At 36.1% G+C, this 20,639-nt stretch overlaps 1 protein-coding gene across 7 annotated transcripts in view; it reads left to right on the plus strand.

The window, feature by feature from the left end:
- Nucleotides 1-20,639, plus strand: part of TOPAZ1 (testis and ovary specific TOPAZ 1) — a 122,710-nt gene that overhangs the window by 4,618 nt on the left and 97,453 nt on the right. For all 7 annotated transcript variants that reach the window (XR_012381251.1, XM_025884982.2, XM_025884990.2 and 4 more), the window contains 2 exons: nt 9,096-9,157; nt 9,866-9,993. Coding sequence is in view for 6 of the 7 variants with exons in the window: in XM_025884982.2 (XP_025740767.1) it covers nt 9,096-9,157; nt 9,866-9,993 (190 nt within the window). In the remaining variant the exon portion in view is untranslated. The remainder of the gene's footprint in view (nt 1-9,095; nt 9,158-9,865; nt 9,994-20,639) is intronic.

Genomic DNA, 20,639 nt, shown 5'->3' on the forward strand with positions numbered 1-20,639 from the left:
AGAAAGGATTTTGGTTTTAGCATGGCACTGGGTGAAGAGTAAGGGGGTTCAATAGAAGGTAGTTATTGAACATGATTTTAACTCTTGTTATACCATGCTTCCTTTGAGGAATACAAAGGGAAATTAGAGCAAATTTTGTATTTAAGAGCGAACATCTCTGTTAGCTAATAAGATGTTGATAAAGAGCTACCACCAAAGGTAGAAAGAGAAAACTGTGAATTGGGCAGAAAGTTTGTTTTCTGTTCTTTTTTTTTTTTTAGTATAATGGCTGATTTTGAAAAAGTGATACATGTTCATTACATTAAAAGTATAAAAGGGGGAATCCTACCACCCCAAATAACAAATTAATTGCTGGGGTGCCTGGGTGGCTCAGTCGGTTAAGCGGCTGCCTTCAGCTCAGGTCATGATCCCAAGGTCCTGGGATCAAGCCCTGCGTCGGGCTCCCTGCTCAGCGGGGAGCATGCTTCTCCCTGTCCCTCTGCATGCCGCTCTGCCTATCTGTTCTCGCTCTCTGTGTCTCTGTCAAATAAATAAAATCTTTAAAAAAAACAAATTAATTGCTAACAATTTGTAATCATTTAGGCATATAGGTAAATATAATTTTATAAAAATTGTATCATGCCAGTTTTTAGTAAAAACACTTTTATTAACTCTTAATAGAGGGGAGGGGGACTAAAGCAAACCTAAAGGGATTGCTGAAACAATATACTTCTCTATCACAAGAAATTTAGTTTCTAAATGTCTCTCTTAATAAGAAAGATTATTTAAAAGTTTGAGTTTATCGTGACTTTTAAAAAAATTGTGTTCTAAGTTCAGACAGCAGCTTTGCTTTCCTGACATGAAAGATGAACATAACAGTACACTTTGGCTTTTTTGCCCAGTCTTGCCTCTCAACTTTTTTGTTTTAGAAAAAAAAAAAAGTTTTATATTGTTAAGCCTTGTGTCATTAATATTCTCATCAGTAGTCTGAATTCCCAAAGACTCTTACTCTTAGTTATGTATTTAAATTGATTCAGTCCCTACCACCAATCCTTTTACTTTCCTCTAATATTGACTAGTTGGCTAGATTTCAGAGCAGTTTATTTTTTCAAGAAGAGTTCATGATGGCTCTGTTCTTTAAGATCTTGGATACATAAGAATGTTTTCTAAGAGCAAATTGGGTATAAACTTTTCAATTTACGTTTTTCCTCTTTACAACTATATAATCATTCCTACCTGCTTTCTGGCTTTGAGTGTTGTATAAAAGTCTGAAGCCAAACTAATTGTCTGTCACCCCTCTAAACTGCTGCCACCACTTCCATCATTGTCATCTTCTTTTCCTTCTCCCTCTTCCTCCTCTGTTGTCAGTTGGTTCTCCTGAACAAGGTGAACCATTTTGATTTGCACTATCAAATTTATTTCAGATGATTTTTCTGATTGTCTTTGAACTTCATTTCTCTTTATTTCAAAAGCACCAATTATACTTTTATTGGCTCTTTTTTCTTTCATATCTGCTTCTGAAATTTTGGTTTTCAAGTAAACTTGAAAATTTTCTCAATAGTTATTTTAAGTTTTTTCTGCAATAGAAATACCAGTTTTATAATCATCCACAGTGCTAGGATATACTTAACAGGGAAAAATTGAGATATGACAACCAGAGGGTCTGCTAATAGTTGTGCAGAAAGTTGTTAATGGTTCTAGAACTAAATGAAGCTTAAAATATAATTTCAAATTTGAAATCTCTCCCTTTTGTCAACCAGTTGCTAGTTCATTTACTACTATTTCCTCATGCTAAGACAGTAAGGTTGAAGCCTTTTAGACTTGAATTTGCATTTTACAGGAACAGAAATTAAAGATGGGAGGGTTAGGCCCAGATACTGTCAGAAGCTCTGGACTGCCTCTTTTGTTAAAACAGGTAGACAAACCTAAGTTAATTCAATTATTGGGGGAAGTGTTCTCAGACCTGGTTAGGGAGAATTTGTAAGATGTTAAAGTTATGTTAGAATGCTTATTCATTGTTGATCTCTACAGTGGTTAAAACCCATATTAAAATCCAAATTATTAAAATCATATCAGAACTGACTAACACTTGAACTGATGAGCTTGGCAATGTATAATATGTGAAATTGGTAAAAGTTTTTGAAGTAGCCTGTAAATACAGTTGGAGATCTGAGAATGTCTGTAATAGTGCTGGACTTAGAACATAAGATTATCTTCAATCACAATTTTATTATATCCTAAAATTTCAGTTGGCTGATATTATACAGTGGATCATTGAGATTTTAAGAATCTGCCAGGTGTTCAAGGGACTTATTATGTAGCCTTGGAGGAAAAAATGTGTCTGAAACAAAAATATATAAACTGAAGTACTAAGAATACTAGTAGTTTAGAAAAAAGGGATGAAAAGCATCGTGGGAAAGTCAAAATTTCTGATTCTTGAAGTTTGGATTGATTTAGATTTAACAAAGGGGGAGAAACATAATGAAAAGGTGGGCAGAAGATAAAGGTAGATATGAATATGGTTGTGTAGGGCAGATTATGAAGCATTTCCTGACTCTTTCAGAGTTAGGAGCCCTTTCTGTTCCCATAGCACCTTTTCTACCTTGCCTACGGCACTGATTTTATGGTAGTATAATTTACATCTTTCTCATCTGTTAAATTCTTGGACTTCTTGAGGGTAGGAAATGTCCATGTTTCATTTACCTTTGCAAGCCCAATCCGTCATACTTTGAGGGAAGGGAGAGAATTAAACTTTTAATTTCTACTATAGTAGACTGTTCCTCAGGCATCTAGATTTGAACATATATAAGTGGAGACAGTGAATCCTTTCTTTCTAAAGCAAATAGATGTTGATGAATAGTGGGAAATAAGACTGGATAAGTAGGGTGTTGCCAGATTAAGAAGGTTGGAAAGTTGGGCATCAGAATTTGAACTCATCAGTACAGAACTGATGCTGGTGATCAGTGAGAGTTATACCACCTTTGTGAATTGGTTTTAAATCCATAAGGAACATTGTACATTCTGGATCTGGTAATAATAAACACAAACTTAGGGGAAAATGCCTGGCACCAAGGTCATTCAAATGACACAAAGGTCCTTCTTTCTCTCCCTTGTATATATGGACTCTAGCCTGTCTTTCAGGACCCTTACCTTGCTCCATTCTCCCTTTCCACTGAATATCTGAGACATTCTATAGTGCAAAATTTTACACTCAATTGTCAAAACTGATATTTAGTGTCTACCCTATGCTAGATACATCACATATTTTATTTAGTAAAATAATTCTGAGGTTGAAACTGACCCTATCTTTTTATTTTAACTGTTTTGAGTATAGTTGACATACAATGTTCCATTAGTTTCAGGTATACAGCAGAGTGACTCAACATCTCTATACCCTATGCTGTGCTCCCACAGGTGTAGCTCCCATCTCTCACCACACAACACTATTATAATATTATTGACTATTCCTATGCTGTGCCCTTTATTCCCATGACTTACTCATTCCATAACTAGAAGCCTCTATCTCTTCTCCTTCACCCACTTGTCCCATTCCCCTACCCACCTTCCTTCTGGCAACTATCAGTTTATTCTCTATAGGTTTGATTCTGCTTTTTGTTTATTCATTTGTTTTTTAGATTCCACATATGAATGAAATCATATAGTATTTGTTTTTCTCAGTCTGACTGACTTCACTTAGCATAATACCCTGTAGGTGCATCCGTGTTGTTGCAATAGCATGATCATCTTTTTTAGTGCTGTATAATTTGTGTGTGTGTGTGTGTGTGTGTATATACCATATCTTCCTTATTCATTCATCTGTCAGTGGATACTTAGGTTGCGTCCATATCTTGGCTAATGTAAACAATGCTGCAGTAAACAGAAGTGCATATATTAGTGTTTTCATTTTCTTTCAGTAGTAGCATTATTGGATCATATGGTAGTTCTATTTTTAATTTTTTGAGGAACCTCCATACTATTTTCCACAGAGGCTGTACCAATTTGTATTCTCACCAACAGTGAGTCTCAACAGTGAGTCTCACTGTTGGTGAGAATGCAGATTGGTACACATCCTCACCAACACTTGTTATTTCTTGTGTTTTTTTATTTTAACCATTCTAACAGGTGTAAAGTGATCTCTCATTGTGGTTTTGATTTGCATTTTTCTGATGATTAGTGATATTGAGCATCTTTTCATGTGTCCATTGGCCATCTGTGTGTCTTCTTTGGAAAAATGTCTGTTCATTTCCTCCAAAACTAGCTGTCTTTAAAATTGAATCAAAGTGTTTAACTTTCCAAAGGACACACAGCTAGTAAGTTAGTAAGGGCTGAGATCTGAACCCAGGGTAACCTGCTCTGAAGTTTGTCTCCCCAGCCCAAAACAATGCTGGGAGAGTGGCATTTTGGTTATATCTATGGCTTTAATTCGATTATTCTACATTTTGCCACAGGATGTTAATTTACTTTTGATCTCTTTTCTGTCTCATCTCTTTAAAGTGGCAGGTGGAATAGTATGCAGTGTCATTCTGATTTTTACTTTTGTCTCTTTTGGACCACATAAACCATTGTTTTTTGTCTTTGCCAGAATACATGGTATTGTACTTGATAGAGTAATCATTTGTACTATAAGGAGACCTAGCACCTCACACCATGGTATCAGGTTAGGCAACCTCTGGCCAATGAATTGGATAATATTTCTCTGTTTTTGGCGACTAGTATTTGCAGAATAATTGCCCTAGTAAATTTGTTCAGATTTCAAATCCTGTTCAGAAACAGAGTACGTGAATGTGTAAATAAATGAACACCGACCACAAGGCAGCTAGTTAACTCTAAAGAAAGCAGTACCATACTGAATTTTTCTTGGGCAATAGTTTTCAGACTTGTTCTGCTAGTAATTATTATAGAGCAGTTCTGTTCCATCTTTTTGTCAATTATCCTTAGTAAAGATACATAATTGCATTATAGTCCAGTACATACTTAGGAATATGTGAAACAATAGATGTATAAAAACAATATTTTCTTTACTACAAGGGATGTTGTATCATATTTTGTATTTTATTTTGTTTTATAAAAAATAGTCCTGGGTGGAACACATTAAACTTCATCGTCCCCTTGTAAAATGCTCTGGTTGGAGGATAAACTTGATGTAATCCATGTAGTTCTTCAGAAGCCTCTTTTACTCAACCCTCTCCTTTTTGCTCAGATCTTCTCTTTTGCTTCCCTGTACTTCTGTAGCCTCACCCAAGTCTGTTTCTTTCCTTTCTTCCTCCTACCCTTCATTTTAAAAAAAATTATTCTATTTAAATTCAGTTAACATATAGTGTATTATTAATTTCAGAGGTAGAGTTCAGTGATTCATCAGTTGTTTGTAACACCCAGTGCCATTACATCAAGTGCCCTCCTTCATGCCCGTGACCGTTACCCCCTCCCTCCACCCACTTCCCCTCCAGCAACCCTCAGTCTATTTCCTATGATTAAGAGTCTCTTATGGTTTGTCTCTCTCTCTGATTATATCTTATTTTTTTTCTTTCCTTCATTTTTGAACCTTCCCACTCCATCAAGGCAGAGCTGTATCTTTCTACTCCACCAGTGCAAAACTATAAAATAATTTGTGTGGATTATAATGTTGCTTTATTTTTTTTTAATTCAGATTAATTTAACCTCTTATGGCTCTCAAATTCAAAACTAAATTACTTGTGCTATTTTACCTTCTTTGTTAGTTATTCATAGTAAAAAGTTTCTCACGCTTATAAACTATGCTAGCAATATTAAAAAATACTGTTTTAATATAGTACTTTCAAGTTAAAGCAATACACTTGCTATACCTTCTTATTTTTTAATTTTATTTATTTTTTGCAGGAATAACCTATGTGTCTGGAGCTATACCTATTTGAGAATGTAACTTTCAGGATAATTAGCAACTGCAAAAACATCCCTCAATTCTTCTCTATTTGGGTCACTTAATTGTATTCATGTTATTACTTTAATATCTCTCTCAGTTTTTCCTTCCTCTCAATTGTCACTGCTATTGTTTCATTCGTCGTTCTCCTAGATTATTGTAATGAGCCCCTGGTTAATCTTCCTGAATTCTTTTAGTTTATCCTCCTTCATAGTGATATTCTGAAATAGAAATTGATCTGCCAGTGACTGCTACATTGCTTCAGTGGCTTTCAGCCACCTGAGGATAGAGTCTAAATTGCTTGGCATGTCTTTTTAAGGTTCTTTAGTGGATTGCATCCATTCTCTCTTCAACAACTATGATTTTAGTGGGGAGGATAGGGGAGTGAAAGGCTAATGAAAGATAAGCACAACAATCAGCTCACTGTTTTCACAGTATGTCATGTTGAATCCTTTTGCATAGGTTTCTTTTTTTTTTTAAGATTTTTATTTATTTGAGAGAGAGCATGAGTGGGTGGGGGGGGCGGGACAGAGGCAGAGGGAGAAGCAGACTCCTCACTGAGCAGGGAGCCAGATACAGGGCTCGATCCCAGGCCCCTGGGATCATGACCTGAGCCAAAGGCAGACGCTTAACCCACTGAGCCACCCAGGCGCCCCTGCATGACAGGCACCCCTGCATGTTTCTTTACCTGGAAGTCCCTTTCTTTTTATTCTGTTACCCTTCAAATCTCATCTGAGCTGTTATTCTAGGAATTTGTTCCAATAATTCTCTTGGTACATGTCTCAGTATATTATGTCTGTTTGTATGTGAGTTCCTAGACAGGAGAGGCATCTTCATTTGAGTCTCCCTAGTGTCGGGCCAGGAAGATGTTAGGTGCTGAGTATGCGGAGACAACTAGATACACATGGGCCTTGTGCTCACTGAGCTTTTGATCCACCAAGAGAGGCAGATAATTAAGCCAGTACAATCAAATGGGATAGGAGAAGTGCAAGATGTTACAGGCTTCCTGGTCAAAATGACATTTAAGATGAACACTAAAGGATTAGCAGGAATTAGCCAATTGGTGAAGAAAAATAAATAGAATTTTGTTATAGAAGAACTAGCCAATGTAAAGGCCCACAGGGAAAGGCATGTCATAACTGAGAAACAGAAATAACGTCCCAAGGCTTAGGGTTCATATGGCAAGAAATAAAGCTACAAAATGTGCAGAAAGCTCAGTCATTAAGGACCCTTCAAATAGGATGACCATAGAATTTATTTTCTGAACTGTAAAACTTTTGAAAGTGAAATGAGCTTTTAATAAGATATGCCTGGAAAACAGGCATAAACAGACCATCCTAGATAAACTAGAAGTCATGGTGAGTTTGAACTTATCCTAAGAGAATTATAGGGATTCACCAAAGGACTTTTAAATAGACCAGATTTCCATTTTAAAAATCATTATAGCTCTGGTGTGGAGAATAAATTGGTAGGGAGCTATTGTAATAATTAGGCCATAATTAGGACATGATGACTTCAAACAGAAATGGGAGTGTATTTGAGAGAGATTTAGGACATGAAGATTGATTAATCTGCCTGATTAATCAGAGGTAGGAGTTAAGAATGATACCTGGTTTCTCTCTTATTTCAAAGAAAGGCATTATAATTCTCTGATATGAAGGGGCGAGATTGGGAATGTGTTCTGGTCATGATGTCAAATTTAGACATGTTGAGTTGGAGAGACCTGAGAAATACTAAAATGTAGATATTTAGTAGAGGGAATCTAAAAGAGGGAAAGAATTAGGGAGGAGATTTGCATATTACAAGTCTTGTGTTTGTATTATTGTTTTCTCATTCTTTAAACTGTATATTTCTGATTGTTTCTAGGTTTTATGTCAGGGAGCAAATACTTCATGTTTTCCAAAGACTTTAGAAAGAATGATGTATATGAAATGTTTTATTTGGTTTTTCTCTTTCTTTTTTTTTTTTAAGATTTTATTTATTCATCTGAGAGAGAGAGAATGAGAGATAGAGAGCACGAGAGGGAAGAGGGTCAGAAGGAGAAGCAGACTCCCTGCTGAGCAGGGAGCCCGATGTGGGACTCGATCCCGGGACTCCAGGATCATGACCTGAGCCGAAGGCAGTCGCTTAACCAACTGAGCCACCCAGGCGCCCTGGTTTTTCTCTTTCATGGGTAGGAAGTAATCCTGAACCAATGAGCAGTTGTAGAGCTGTAGGATAGGTTTAATAAAACTAATTTATTAAATGAAAAACATGGTGGGATTATGGGTGTTTTTTGTATTCTGTGTACTTTTATTATTTCTGATTTTTAAAAAATGGAATAATGTTTGGCCATTTATTTTTAAGTGGCTCCTGGAGATGTAGTTTTCATTTGTTGAGCCTATGCTATTGTTTTTTTTTTTTTTTTGGCTTTCGTTTTGTTTTGTATTTAGATTTTATTTATTGTCAGAAGGAGAGAGAGAGAACAAGCAGGCTGGCAGAGGGAGAAGCAGGCTCCCTGCTGAGCAAGGAGCCCAATGTGGGACTTGATCCCAGGATCCTGGGATCATGACTCGAACTGAAGGCAGATGCTTAACCGACTGAACCACCCAGGTGTCCCTATACTATTGGCTTTAAAAACGTTTTATCTCATTTAATCCTCATAATAATTTCATGGATAGATGGTAATTCCCATTTTACAGATATGGTTAGATTCAAAGAAATTACATAATGTTGCTATAGTTGACATAGTTAAGTGGCAGAACAATATTTGAAGCCACCTTGGTTAAACTCTGATTTCTGTACCCTTGACCTTTAGACCGTATGTTGTCTTTAGAGACTACAAAAAAAAGATTCAAACTGTTCTCAAACTATCTTCCTTTTACATTGGCAGTAAAATATATATACACATACTTCAGAATAGAAGTTAAGTGTCAGCTTATATTGGTGTAATATTTTAAAATTGTTTTGAATGCTTGATACACATCATCAGGTTCTCTCTGAGTAACTGTTTGAATGGCAGCACTCCCTAACAATTGTGGCATATGTGTGTGATTAAAGAACCAGATGAGGAATCTACTTGGGTATGCTGGGTTCTGAGCTCCAGTGTAGTACTCCGTCCTTGGAGGACTTGAGCTGATATTCACCAGCTACTAGTGCTGGTAGTATATAATGTTTAGAGAAGTAGATAGTTCTGTGTAGAATCCTTTATAATGTTCAAGCTCTGTTTGCTTTATAATAGAAAACTTCCTATACTGGATCCTGGAATGATGAAGTCAGAGATCTGTGCTTCCTTATCAGCAGGTAAAATTTGACATTTTCAAAATATGCAGTATTGAAGTATCTTTTTATATCTCTATTTGGGCCTACTCAAAATTAATTCATTAAATAGGAAGCTCTTCATTTTAGAGTCTGTTAACTATATGTTTTACAGTTTGTCAGTTTTCCTCAGTTTTAATTGCTTGGTTGGCAGATAAGATTTTGAGAAATTTTCCATTTGATTAGTTAGTAAATAACTTTGTGAGCTTTATCTATGAAGGATGATAGATCATTGACCTTAGAAACTTTTGTGGCCTTATTTTGAAATGGAAATATATGTTTAAGCTTTATCACATTTTAAATCTGAATCCTTATTAGAATTTTTTATAATTAACAGTTAATCATAAGTTTAAATACTTGGATCCTTACTTCACAGGAAATATTTTGAAAGTTAATTGTATTTTGATTTTCAAGTTTTAAAAATATATTGAATGCAGCTGGACATAAACATTTTTACATTTATCTTGATATATCTCAATTATGTCTTAGTGCCAATTCTTTTTATATTGTATAGTGGAGTTATTTTAAAAGAGAGGGAGGAATAATTGTATAGTTTGCTGAAAACTACTTCACGTTGATCACATTGGACTTTAAAAGAGTCTCTGAATTCTAACTCATTTTTAGAACAATCTTTGAATGATTTAGTTATTTTGCTGTATGAAGCTTCTACAGTTGAATATTATTTCTTTTCAGCAAATGAGTTAAAATATGATTCCAAAGGTGAAAACATTTCCTTAGGGGAAGTTACTAATGAGACCTGTGAAAGTGAAAAGCTGGGAGACTTCAGTGAACATATAAAAAGTTCAGACTCGGATGAAGAGGTACTAGGGAATCTTGTATTATGTTATTTCCTGGTCTAAATCGTGGTAATGCAGAAATTCATCTTTAACAGTGCTGTCAGTAGTTCAGACCTGGATGAAAAGGTGCTGTGGAGAATCTTTTTTTTTTTTCCTTTAAATTCAGTTAGCCAACATACAGTACGTCATTAGTTTCAGATGTAGTGTTCAATAATTCATCAGTTGCATATAACACCCAGTGCTCATCACATCATGTGCCCTCCTTAATGCCCATCACCAATTACCCCATTCCACCACCCACCTCCCCTCCAGCTACCCTCAATTTGTTCCCTATATTTAAGAGTCTCTCATGGTTTTTCTCCCTCTTTGATGACTTCCCATTCTGTTTTTCCTCCCTTCCCCTATGGTCTTCTGCACTGTTTCTTATATTTTACCTATGAGTGAAACCATATGATAATTGTCTTTCTCTGATTGACTTATTTCACTTAGCATAATATCCTCCAATTCCATCCATGTCAGACTGAATGGTAAGTATTCATCCTTTCTGATGGCTCAGTAATAGTCCATTGTATATATACACCACATCTTCTTTATCCATTCATCTGTTGATAGACATCTAGGCTCTTTCCACAGTTTGGCTATTGTGAACATTGCTGCTATAACCATTGGGGTGCAGGTGCCCCTTCGGATCACTACATTTGTATCTTTGGAGTAAATACCCGGTAGTGTAATTGCTGGGTCGTAGGTTAGCTCTATTTTTAACTTCTCGAGGAACCTCCATACTGTTTTCCAGAGTGGCTGTACCAGCTTACATTACCACCAACACTGTAAGAGGGTTCCCCTTTCTCCACATCATCACCATGGCTGTTGTTTCCTGAGTTGTTAATTTTAGCATTCTGACTGGTGTGAGGTGGTATCTCTTTGGGGTTTTGATTTGTATTTCCCTGATGCCAAGTGATGTGGAGCATTTGTTCATGTGTCTTTTGGCCATTTGTATGTCTTATTTGGAGAAATGCCTGTTCGTGTTTTCTGCCCATTCCTCAATTGGATTGTTTTTTGGGTGTTGAGTTTGATAAGTTTTTTAGAGATCTTGGATACTAGCCCTTTATTTGATACGTCATTTGTAAATATCTTCTCCCATTTTGTAGGTTGCCTTTTAGGTTTGTTGACTGTTTCCTTTGCTGTGCAGAAGCTTTTGATCTTGATGAAGTCCCAGTTGTTCATGTTTGCTTTTGTTTCCCTTGCCATTGGAGACATGACTAGACAGATGTTGCTGTGGTCAGGTCAAAGAGGTTGCTGCCTGTGTTCTTCTCTAGGATTTTGATGGATTTCTGTCTTTTGTTGAGGTCTTTCATCCATTTTGAGTTTATCTTTGTGTATGGTGTAAGAGAATGGTCCAGTTTTGTTCTTCTGCACATGGCTGTTCAGTTTTCCCAGTGCCATTTATTGAAGAGAGATTATCTTTTTTCCATTGGATATTCTTTCCTGCTTTGTCAAAGATTAGTTGACCACAGAGTTGAGGGTCCATTTCTGGGTTCTCTCTTCTGTTCCATTGGTCTATGTGTCCGTTTTTATGTCAGTTCAATACTATCTTGATGACTATAACTTTGTAATAGAGCTTGAAATCAGGCATTGTGATGCCACTAGCTTTGCTTTTTTTTTTTTTTTTCTTTTCAACATTCCCCTGGCTATTCAGGGTCTTTTTTGGTTCCATACAAATTTTAGGATTATTTGTTCTAGCTCTGTGAAAAATGTTGATGGTATTTTGATAGGGATTTCATTGAATGTGTAGATTGCTCTGGGTAGCATAGACATTTTAATGATATTTGTTCTTCCAATCCATGAGCATGGAATGGTTTTCCATTTGTTTGTGTCTTCCTCAATTTCTTTCATAAGCGTTCTGTAGTTTCCAGAGTACAGATCCTTTACCTCTTTGGTTAGGTTTATTCCTAGGTATCTAATGGTTTTTGGTGCAATTATAAGTGGGATCTATTCCTTAATTTCTCTTTCTTACTGTCTCATTGTTAGTGTACGGAAATGCCACTGATTTCTGTGCATTGATTTTGTATCCTGCCATGTTGCTGAATTGCTGTATGAGTTCTAGCACTTTTGGGGTAGAGTCTTTTGGGTTTTCCACATAAAGTATCATGTCATCTGCGAAGAGTGAGAACTTGACTTCTTCTTTGCCAATTTGAATTCCTTTTATTTCTTTTTGTTGTCTGATTGCTGAGGAACCTCCATACTGTTTTCCAGAGTGGCTGTAACAGCTTGCATTAACAGTGGTCAGAATGGGCATCTAGTCATGTTCCTGATCTTAGGGGAAAACCTGTCAGTTTTTCCCCATTGAGAATGATATTCTCTGGGGGCTTTTTGTAAGTAGCTTTTATGATATTGAGGTATGTTCCCTCTATCCCTACACTGTGGAGAGTTTTAATCAAGAAAGGTTGCTGTATTTTGTCAACTGCTTTTTCTGGATCAGTTGAGAGGATCACGGTTCTTGTCCTTTCACATTGATGGATTTGTGAGTGTTGAACCATCCTTGCAGCCCAGGAATAAGTCTCACTTGGTCAGTGAATAATCCTTTTAATGTACTATTGGATCCTGTTGGGTAGTATCTTGGTGGGAATTTTGGCATCCATGTTCATCAGGGATATTGGTCGTTGTCTGGTTTTGGGATCAAGGTAATGCTGGCCTCATAGAACAAGTTTGGAAGTTTTCCTTCCATTTCTATATTTTGAAACTGTGGAGATTCTTTTGCATTTCCTTATTTCTTGGTCTGAATAGTTGTAATATAGATTCATCATAACAGTATGGTCAGGTGATAAGTGTAACTTACTTACTGAGTAAAAGAATCACATCATTCTACCCAGAGGATATATTGTTTGAATCTTTGTATAAGCACACTATCAACAGGTTTCCTTTGTCTGGGAAAGTGGGGTGTTTAATTATATATTTAGCCTTTTTTTTAGTATCCTGAAGTTGATCTCAAACTGACATAAATCTAAATTGTTACATATTTTCTTGCCTCATTAAACACAGAGTACTGAATATCATTTGATCTTTGAAATTTAAGAATATCATAGTACCTGAGGGCTATGAATGCACACATCAGCTATTTAACCACAGTTATAGAAGGCATAGGAATTGGAGCTAAACCTAACTTGATGGTGGAACATACCATTGGCATATGATAGGGGGAAAAATTTAGATACCAAGTGTATTCTTGTTTTCTGTCAGAAAAAGTGTGTGATTGTCTTAATCTTTTGCATAGTTTAATTGACTCTTAGGCAACTATTTCATATTTTCTTTTTTCTCATTATTCCTTCTTATTCATCCTCACAGCTGATAGTCTAGTTTTCTACTTCACCAAAAAATTTGAAGTAACTGGAAAAGAACTTCCTAATTCCCTACCGATAAGCCCCCTTAACCTGCATCTGCTCCCAAAACTCCATCTTCTCCTCAATTACAGTAGATGATCTAGCCAAGGTTATTCCTTCCACCTGTGTGTTAAAGTCCATCTCTTCTCTCTCTTAAAATACTACTCCAATAATTCTTTTATTATTGGATTATTCTCATCAATATATAAACATGCTGTTCTCTCATCTTCAAACAAAACAAAATAAAATGATTCTGTAGTCCCATTTTTCTTTTCAGCTGTTATCTTATTTCTCAAAGGCTTATCTTTACCCACCATTTCTAGTTTCTCTCCTCTGGTTCTCTTGAACCCATTGCAAAGTTATTTGCCTTCACTGCAACTAAAACTGCCCTTAAACTCTCCAGTGACCTCCTCGTTGCTGGATCTAATGGACATTATCTGTCTTAATCTTACTTGACCTATCATCTTTATTTGTCACAGTTGATGACACTTTCCTTAAAACCCTGACTTTCAGGGTAGACATACATGCCTGGTTTATTTTCTGCCTTTTTGTCTGCAGTTGATTTTGCTGGTCTCTTCTGATCTCCCTGATCTCTACATATTGGAGTTACTCAGAGCCTAGACCGTGATGTGTTCTTTCTTATCTAGATTTGCTCATTAGACGGTCGCATCCAGCCTCATTGCATTAAATGCCATCTTTGTGCTCCGACTCTCAAATTTATAACTGCATCCTGAACTACTCTGAACTGCAGACCTTTATGTCTAGTTGCCTACTGAATTTGTCCATTTACATGTCCAGTTAGACATCTCAAACTTAACATGTTCAAACTGAATTCCTGAAACATCTATATACAGCCTGTTAGAGACTCATTTCAGATGTGAGGACACACACAGACTGAAAGCAAAGGAATGGAAAAAGATGTTCCTTGAAAATGGAAACAAAGCTGGTGTAGCTATACAAATATCAAACAAAATAGACTTTAAAACAGAGAGTGTAATTAAAGACAAAGGCAGTATATAATGATATAGTCAATCCAGTAAGAAAATATAACATTTATAAATATATATGTGCCTAACATAGGAGCACCAGAATATATAAAGTAGATAATAACAGACCTAAAGGATAAATAGACAGCAATAAAATAATAGTAGAGGACTTTAACATCTCACTTACATCAGTCATCAAGATTGAAAATAAGGAAACATAAGCCTTAAGTGACATATTTAAGATGAGATGGACTTAATAGATATATATGGAACATTCCATCTAAAAACAGCAGAATATACATTCTTCTTAAGTGCACACAGAACATTCTCTAGGATAGATAATGTGTTAGGCCACAAAGCAAGTCTCAATAAATGCAGGAAAATTTAAATCATGCCAAGCATCCCTTCCTACCACAATTGTATGAAACTAGAATTCAGTTACAAGAAGAAAATTGGAAAAATCACAATCTGGAGATTTAACAACATGCTATTGAACAATTAACGGGTAGTAGAAGAAATCAAGAGAGAACTCAAACAGTAACTAGACACAATGAAAACAGAAATAGGGCATACAAAAATCTATGCAAAAGCAGTTCTAAGAGGGAATTTCATAGCATTCAGGTCTACCTCCAGAAACAAGAGAAATCTCAAACAATTTAACTGTACACCTAAAGGAACTAGAGAAAGAATAAACAAAGCCAAAAGTTAATAGAAGGAAGGAAATAATAAAAGTCAGAATGGAAATAAATGAAATAGAGAATAAAAAGGTAATAGAAAATATTAATGAATCATAAGAGATTGTTCTTTGAAAAGAGAAAATTGACAAACTTTTGGCTGGACTAACCAAAAAAAAAGTGGGGGGGGGCTCAAATAAGTAAAATCAGAAATGAAAGGGGAGGACTTATAACTGATACCAAAGAAATACTATGAACAATTAATTATGGGCCAACAAATTGGACAGTCTTGAAAAAAATAAATTCATAGGAACATGATCTTCCAAGAGTGAATTATGAAGAAATAGAAATTCTGATTACCACAATTACTAGTAAGGAGATTGAATCAGCAATCAAAAACCTCCCAACAAATAAAAGCAGGACCAGACAGCTTCATCAGTGAATTCTGTCAAACATTTAAAGAAAATTTAATACCTACTCTTCTCAAATTTTTCCCAAAAATTGAAGAGACGGGAACATTTCCAGACTCATTTTACAAGGTCAGCATTATTGTGATACAAAAATCAGACATGGATACCAAAGAAAATTACAGGCTAAAATCCCTAATGATCACAGATGCAGAAATCTTCAACAAAACATTAGCAAACTGAATTCAATAATATATTTAAAGGATCATACACTATGATTTAGTGGGATATATTCCACAAATGCAAGGATGATTCCACATCCACATATCAATCAGTGTGATATGCCACATTAACAAAATGAAAGATAAAAACATATCATCTCAATAGATGCAGAAAAGCATTTGACAAAATTCAACATCCATTTATGATAAGAATTGTCAACAAAGTGAGTCTAGAGATAACGTACCTCCACATATTCAAGACCATATATGACAAACCCACAGCTAAGTCATATGCAACAGTGAAAGGTCAAAAGCTTTCCTCTGAGATCAGGAACAAAACAAGGAATCCTACTGTCCCTTCTTTTATTCAACATAGTATTGGAATCCTAACAAGGACAGTTAGGCAAAAAAAAGAAATAAAAGATATCCAAATTGGAAAGGAAGAAGTAAAACTGTCACTATTTGCCAGTGTCATGATATTATTTATAGAAAACCCTCAAGACTCCACCAAAAAAAAAGAAAGAAAGAAAGAAAGAAAACCTGTTAGAACTAATGAATGGGATTCAGTAAAGTTTCAGGGTATAAAATTAATATACAAAAAATCTATTGTGTCTTTATATAGTAATGAGCTGTCAGAGAAATGCAAAAAAATCCTACTTATAATCACATCAAAAAGAGTAAAATGCCTATGAATAAATTTAACCAAGGAGGTGAAAGACCTGTACACTGAAAACTATAAGACACTGATGAAAGAATTTGAAGACACAAACAAATGGAAATATATTCCATTCCCGTGAATTAGAAGCATTAATATTGTTTAAATGACCGTACTACCCAAAGCAATGTACAGATTCAATGCAATCCCTATCAAAATTCAAATGGCATTTTTCACAGAACTAGAGCAAATAATTCTAAAATGTATATGGAACCACAAAAGACCTTGAATAACCAAAGCAGTTACTCAAAGAACAAGATCTGAGGTTTCACACTTCCTTGTTTCAAACTATACTGTAAAGCTATAGTAATCAAAACAGTATGGTTATTGGCATAAAAACAGACACATGGATCAATGGAACAGAACAGAGAGCTCAGAAGTAAACCACATGTATATGGTCAATTAATTTATGATAAAGGAGGCAAGGGGGGGAAAGGACAGTCTCTTCAATAAATGATGTTGGAAAAACTGGACAGCTACATGCAAAAGAATGAAAATGGATTACTATTTTATACCATATAAAAAAATTAACTCGAAATGGATTAGTGACTTGAATGTAAAACCTGAAACCGTAAAGCCTAGAAGAAAACATAGGCAGTAATCTCCTTGACATAAGTCTTAGCAGAGTTTTTTTGCATCTGACTCCAAAGGCAAGGGAAACAAAGCAAAACTAAACAAATGGGACCACATGAAACAAAAAAGCTTCTGCATAGAGAAGGACACTATCAACAAAATGCAAAGGCAACTTAATGGGAGAAGACATTTGCATGTCATATATCTGATAAGGGGTTAATGTCCAAAATATATGAAATCCTACAACTTAATAACGAAGAAAACCACAATCTAATTAAAAAATGGGCAGAGGACCTAAATTCCATTTTCCCAAAGAGGACATACATTTGGCCAACAGACACATTAAAAGTTGTTGAAAGTCACTCATTATCAGGGAAATGTAAATCAAAACCACAGTGAGATACCACCTTACACCTGTCTAAATGACTGTTATCCAAAAGACAAGGAATAACAAATGTTGGTAAGGATGTGGAGAAAAAGGAACTTTTGTTACTCTTGGTATGAGTGTAAATTGGTACAACTACTATAGAAAAAGTATGGAAGTTCCTCAAAATACTAAAAATAGAACTACCATACAATCTAGTAATTCCACTGCTGGGTATCCAAAGAAAACAAAAATATTAATTCAAAAAGATAAATGCACCCCTGTGTTCACTGCAGTATTATTTACAGTATTACACTAAGTATGTTGGACAAAGGAAAACAAATACTGCATGATCTCACTTTTAATTGGAATCAAAACAAAACCCGGACTCAAAGATATAGAGAACAGATTGGTGGTTGCCAGAGGGGGGGTTGTGATGGGGCAAAATGGGTGAAGGGGGTCAAAAAATACAAACTTCCAGTTATAAAATAAATATACAGCATAAGGAATATAGTTAATAATACTGTATTCACTTTGTGACAGATGGTAATTAGACCTATTGTGATCATTTTGTAATGTATACAAATGTCAAAGCACTATGATGTATACCTGAAACTAAGGTAATACTTGTATGTCAGTTATACCTCAGTAAAAAATTAAATAATTGGTAAAAATTAAAAAAAATTTTTTTAAAAAACTGAACAGGAGTTCAGTTCTACTAAAAACCAGTTTTTCCAATAATCTTCTCTTTTTCTGTTAACGGAAACTCCATCCTTTTATAATTACTCAGACTGAAAACCTTGGATTTCCTTACTTTTTCTCTTGGTCCATCCAGACTATAAGGAAAGCCTGCACATTTTACCTCAGATAATGTCTAGAAACTGTCCACTTTTCATCACCCCCACCACCACCACACAGGCCCAGGCTAATAGAATCTTTTGCCTGAATTATTACAGTCACCTTCTAACAGATCTACTTCTAATTTTGCCCTTTTGTAGTTTATTCTCAATACAGCATAAGTTAGATCATGTCATTCTTCTGCTTCCAACTCCCCATTGGTTTCTGGGTTTTTTTTATTTTTTTAATTTAATTTTATTTTATTATGTTAGTCACCATACAGTACATCATTAATTTTTTATGTAGTGTACCATGACTCATTGTTTTCATATAACACCCAGGGCTCCATGCAGTACGTGCCCTGCTTAATACCCATCACCGGGCTAACCCATCCCCCCACCCCCTCTCCTCTAAAACCCTCAGATTGTTTCTGAGTCCATAGTCTTTCATGGTTCGTCTCTCCCTCCTATTTCCCCTCACCCCCTTCATTTTTCCCTTCCTTCTCCTAATGTCCTCCGTGCTATTCCTTATGTTCCACAAATAAGTGAAACCATATGATAATTGACTTTCTCTGCTTGACTTATTTCCCTTAGCATAATCTCCTCCAGTCCCATCCATGTTGATGTAAAAGTTGGGTACTCATCCTTTCTGATGGCTGAGTAATATTCCATTGTATATATGGACCACATCTTCTTTATCCATTCATCTGTTGAAGGGCATCTCGGCTCCTTCCACAGTTTGGCTATTGCGGACATTGCTGCTATGAACATTGGGGTGCACATGGCCCTTCTTTTCACTACATCTGTGTCTTTGGGGTAAATGCCCCGTAGTGCAATTGCTGGGTCATAGGGTAGCTCTATTTTTAACTTTTTGAGGCACCTCCACACTGTTTCCCAAAGTGGCTGTACCAACTTGCATTCCCACCAACAGTGTAAGAGAGTTCCCCTTTCTCCACAACCTCTCCAACATTTGTTGTTTCTTGCCTTGTCAATTTTTGCCATTTTAACTGGTGTAAGGTGGTATCTCAGTGTGGTTTTGATTTGAATTTTCCCGATGGCTAATGCCGTTGAACATTTTTTCATGTGTCTATTAGCCATTTGTATGTCTTCTTTGGAGAAGTGTCTGTTCATGTCTTCTGCCCATTTTTCGACTTACTTGTTTTTTGGGTGTTGAGTTTGAGAGGTTCTTTATAGATCTTGGAAATCAGCACTTTGTCTGTAGTGTCATTTGCAAATATCTTCTCCCATTCTGTGGGTTGCTTCTTTGTTTTGTTGACTGTTTCCTTATTATGATGATAAGAGCCAGTATGTACTAAGCCTTTGTTATATGCCAGCCAGCCACTGTTAAACACCTAGCAATGGTTATCACATTTTATCCACATAATATAATGAGGTGCTATTCAGGATTTCCCAAGACCACCCTCAGATTTAGTGATTTGCTAGAATTTACAGAGAGGTCAGCAAAGCTGTTAGAATCAAGATTGCATTTTATTACAGTGAAGGGATGCACATTAAAATCCACAAAGAGTCACATAGGGCAGAATCCACGAGAAATCAGGTACAAGTTTCCAGTTGTCTTCTCCCTGTAGAGCCATATGGACACTGCTTGCTTCTCCCAGCAATGATGCAGTACTCTCTCTACACAGAGAGTATTGCTAGCTAAGGGAACTTACTTGAGCCCTGGTCAGTGTTCTTATTGGGGTCGGTCACATTGGTATGGCTGGCTGGCTGCCTGCGTGGCTGACCTTAGTCACTCAGTCTCTCCAAGACCCTCCAAAGGTCAAGCTGATGTTACATGACCCAAGGCCCCCACCATAAATTGTTAGTTTAGACTATCTGGAGTGGCCCGAAGCCCCTACCATTGTTGTATAGGCCCCGTACATTGTGAGTATAGACTGTCTGGTCCCAGACCCCCAGTTAAGCAAAGACACATTTATCAGGCAGTATATTCCAGAGGCTTAAAAGTTACCTCCAGGGAGTAGATCAAAGACCAAACCTTCAGTGTACAGTATAGACAACTCTGACTTGCTGAGGTAGTTCTTTACTGGACATGGGGCATGTACTGTTATTTTCTTTTATAGATGAAGAAACTGAGATAAAGAGTCAGTACCTTGTCGATGGTTGCACAGCAGAGTTCCTTGACTTTATAGCAAGGGTCAGCAGAGTTTTCTTTAAAGGGTTAAATGGTAAATACCTGTGTGACTTTGTGGGCCATATAGTTGCCGTTGCAACTGTTCAACTCTGCCATTGTAGCATGAATGAAGCCATAGACAATATATAAACAAATAGTGGTTGCTATGTTCAAGTAAATCTTTATTTACAAAAACAGGCAGCCTGCAGGCTGTAGCTTGCCAACCCTTGCTCTGAAGTATTAAAAAAAAAAAAAAAACCAACAAAGAACAGTTTGTACTCTATTCTACTTAAAGCTGAGGAAAAGACTTAATCCATTCACTCCTGCAAGGATAGATTTTAGGAGATGTTTGCCAGAATTCACTGAATTTTTAGCACTGTAAATAT

This window comes from Callorhinus ursinus, unplaced genomic scaffold, assembly GCF_003265705.2.
Source record: "Callorhinus ursinus isolate GAN/ISIS: 27379988/994484 unplaced genomic scaffold, GSC_fseal_2.0 scaffold1, whole genome shotgun sequence".
Taxonomy (NCBI): Eukaryota; Metazoa; Chordata; class Mammalia; order Carnivora; family Otariidae; genus Callorhinus; species Callorhinus ursinus.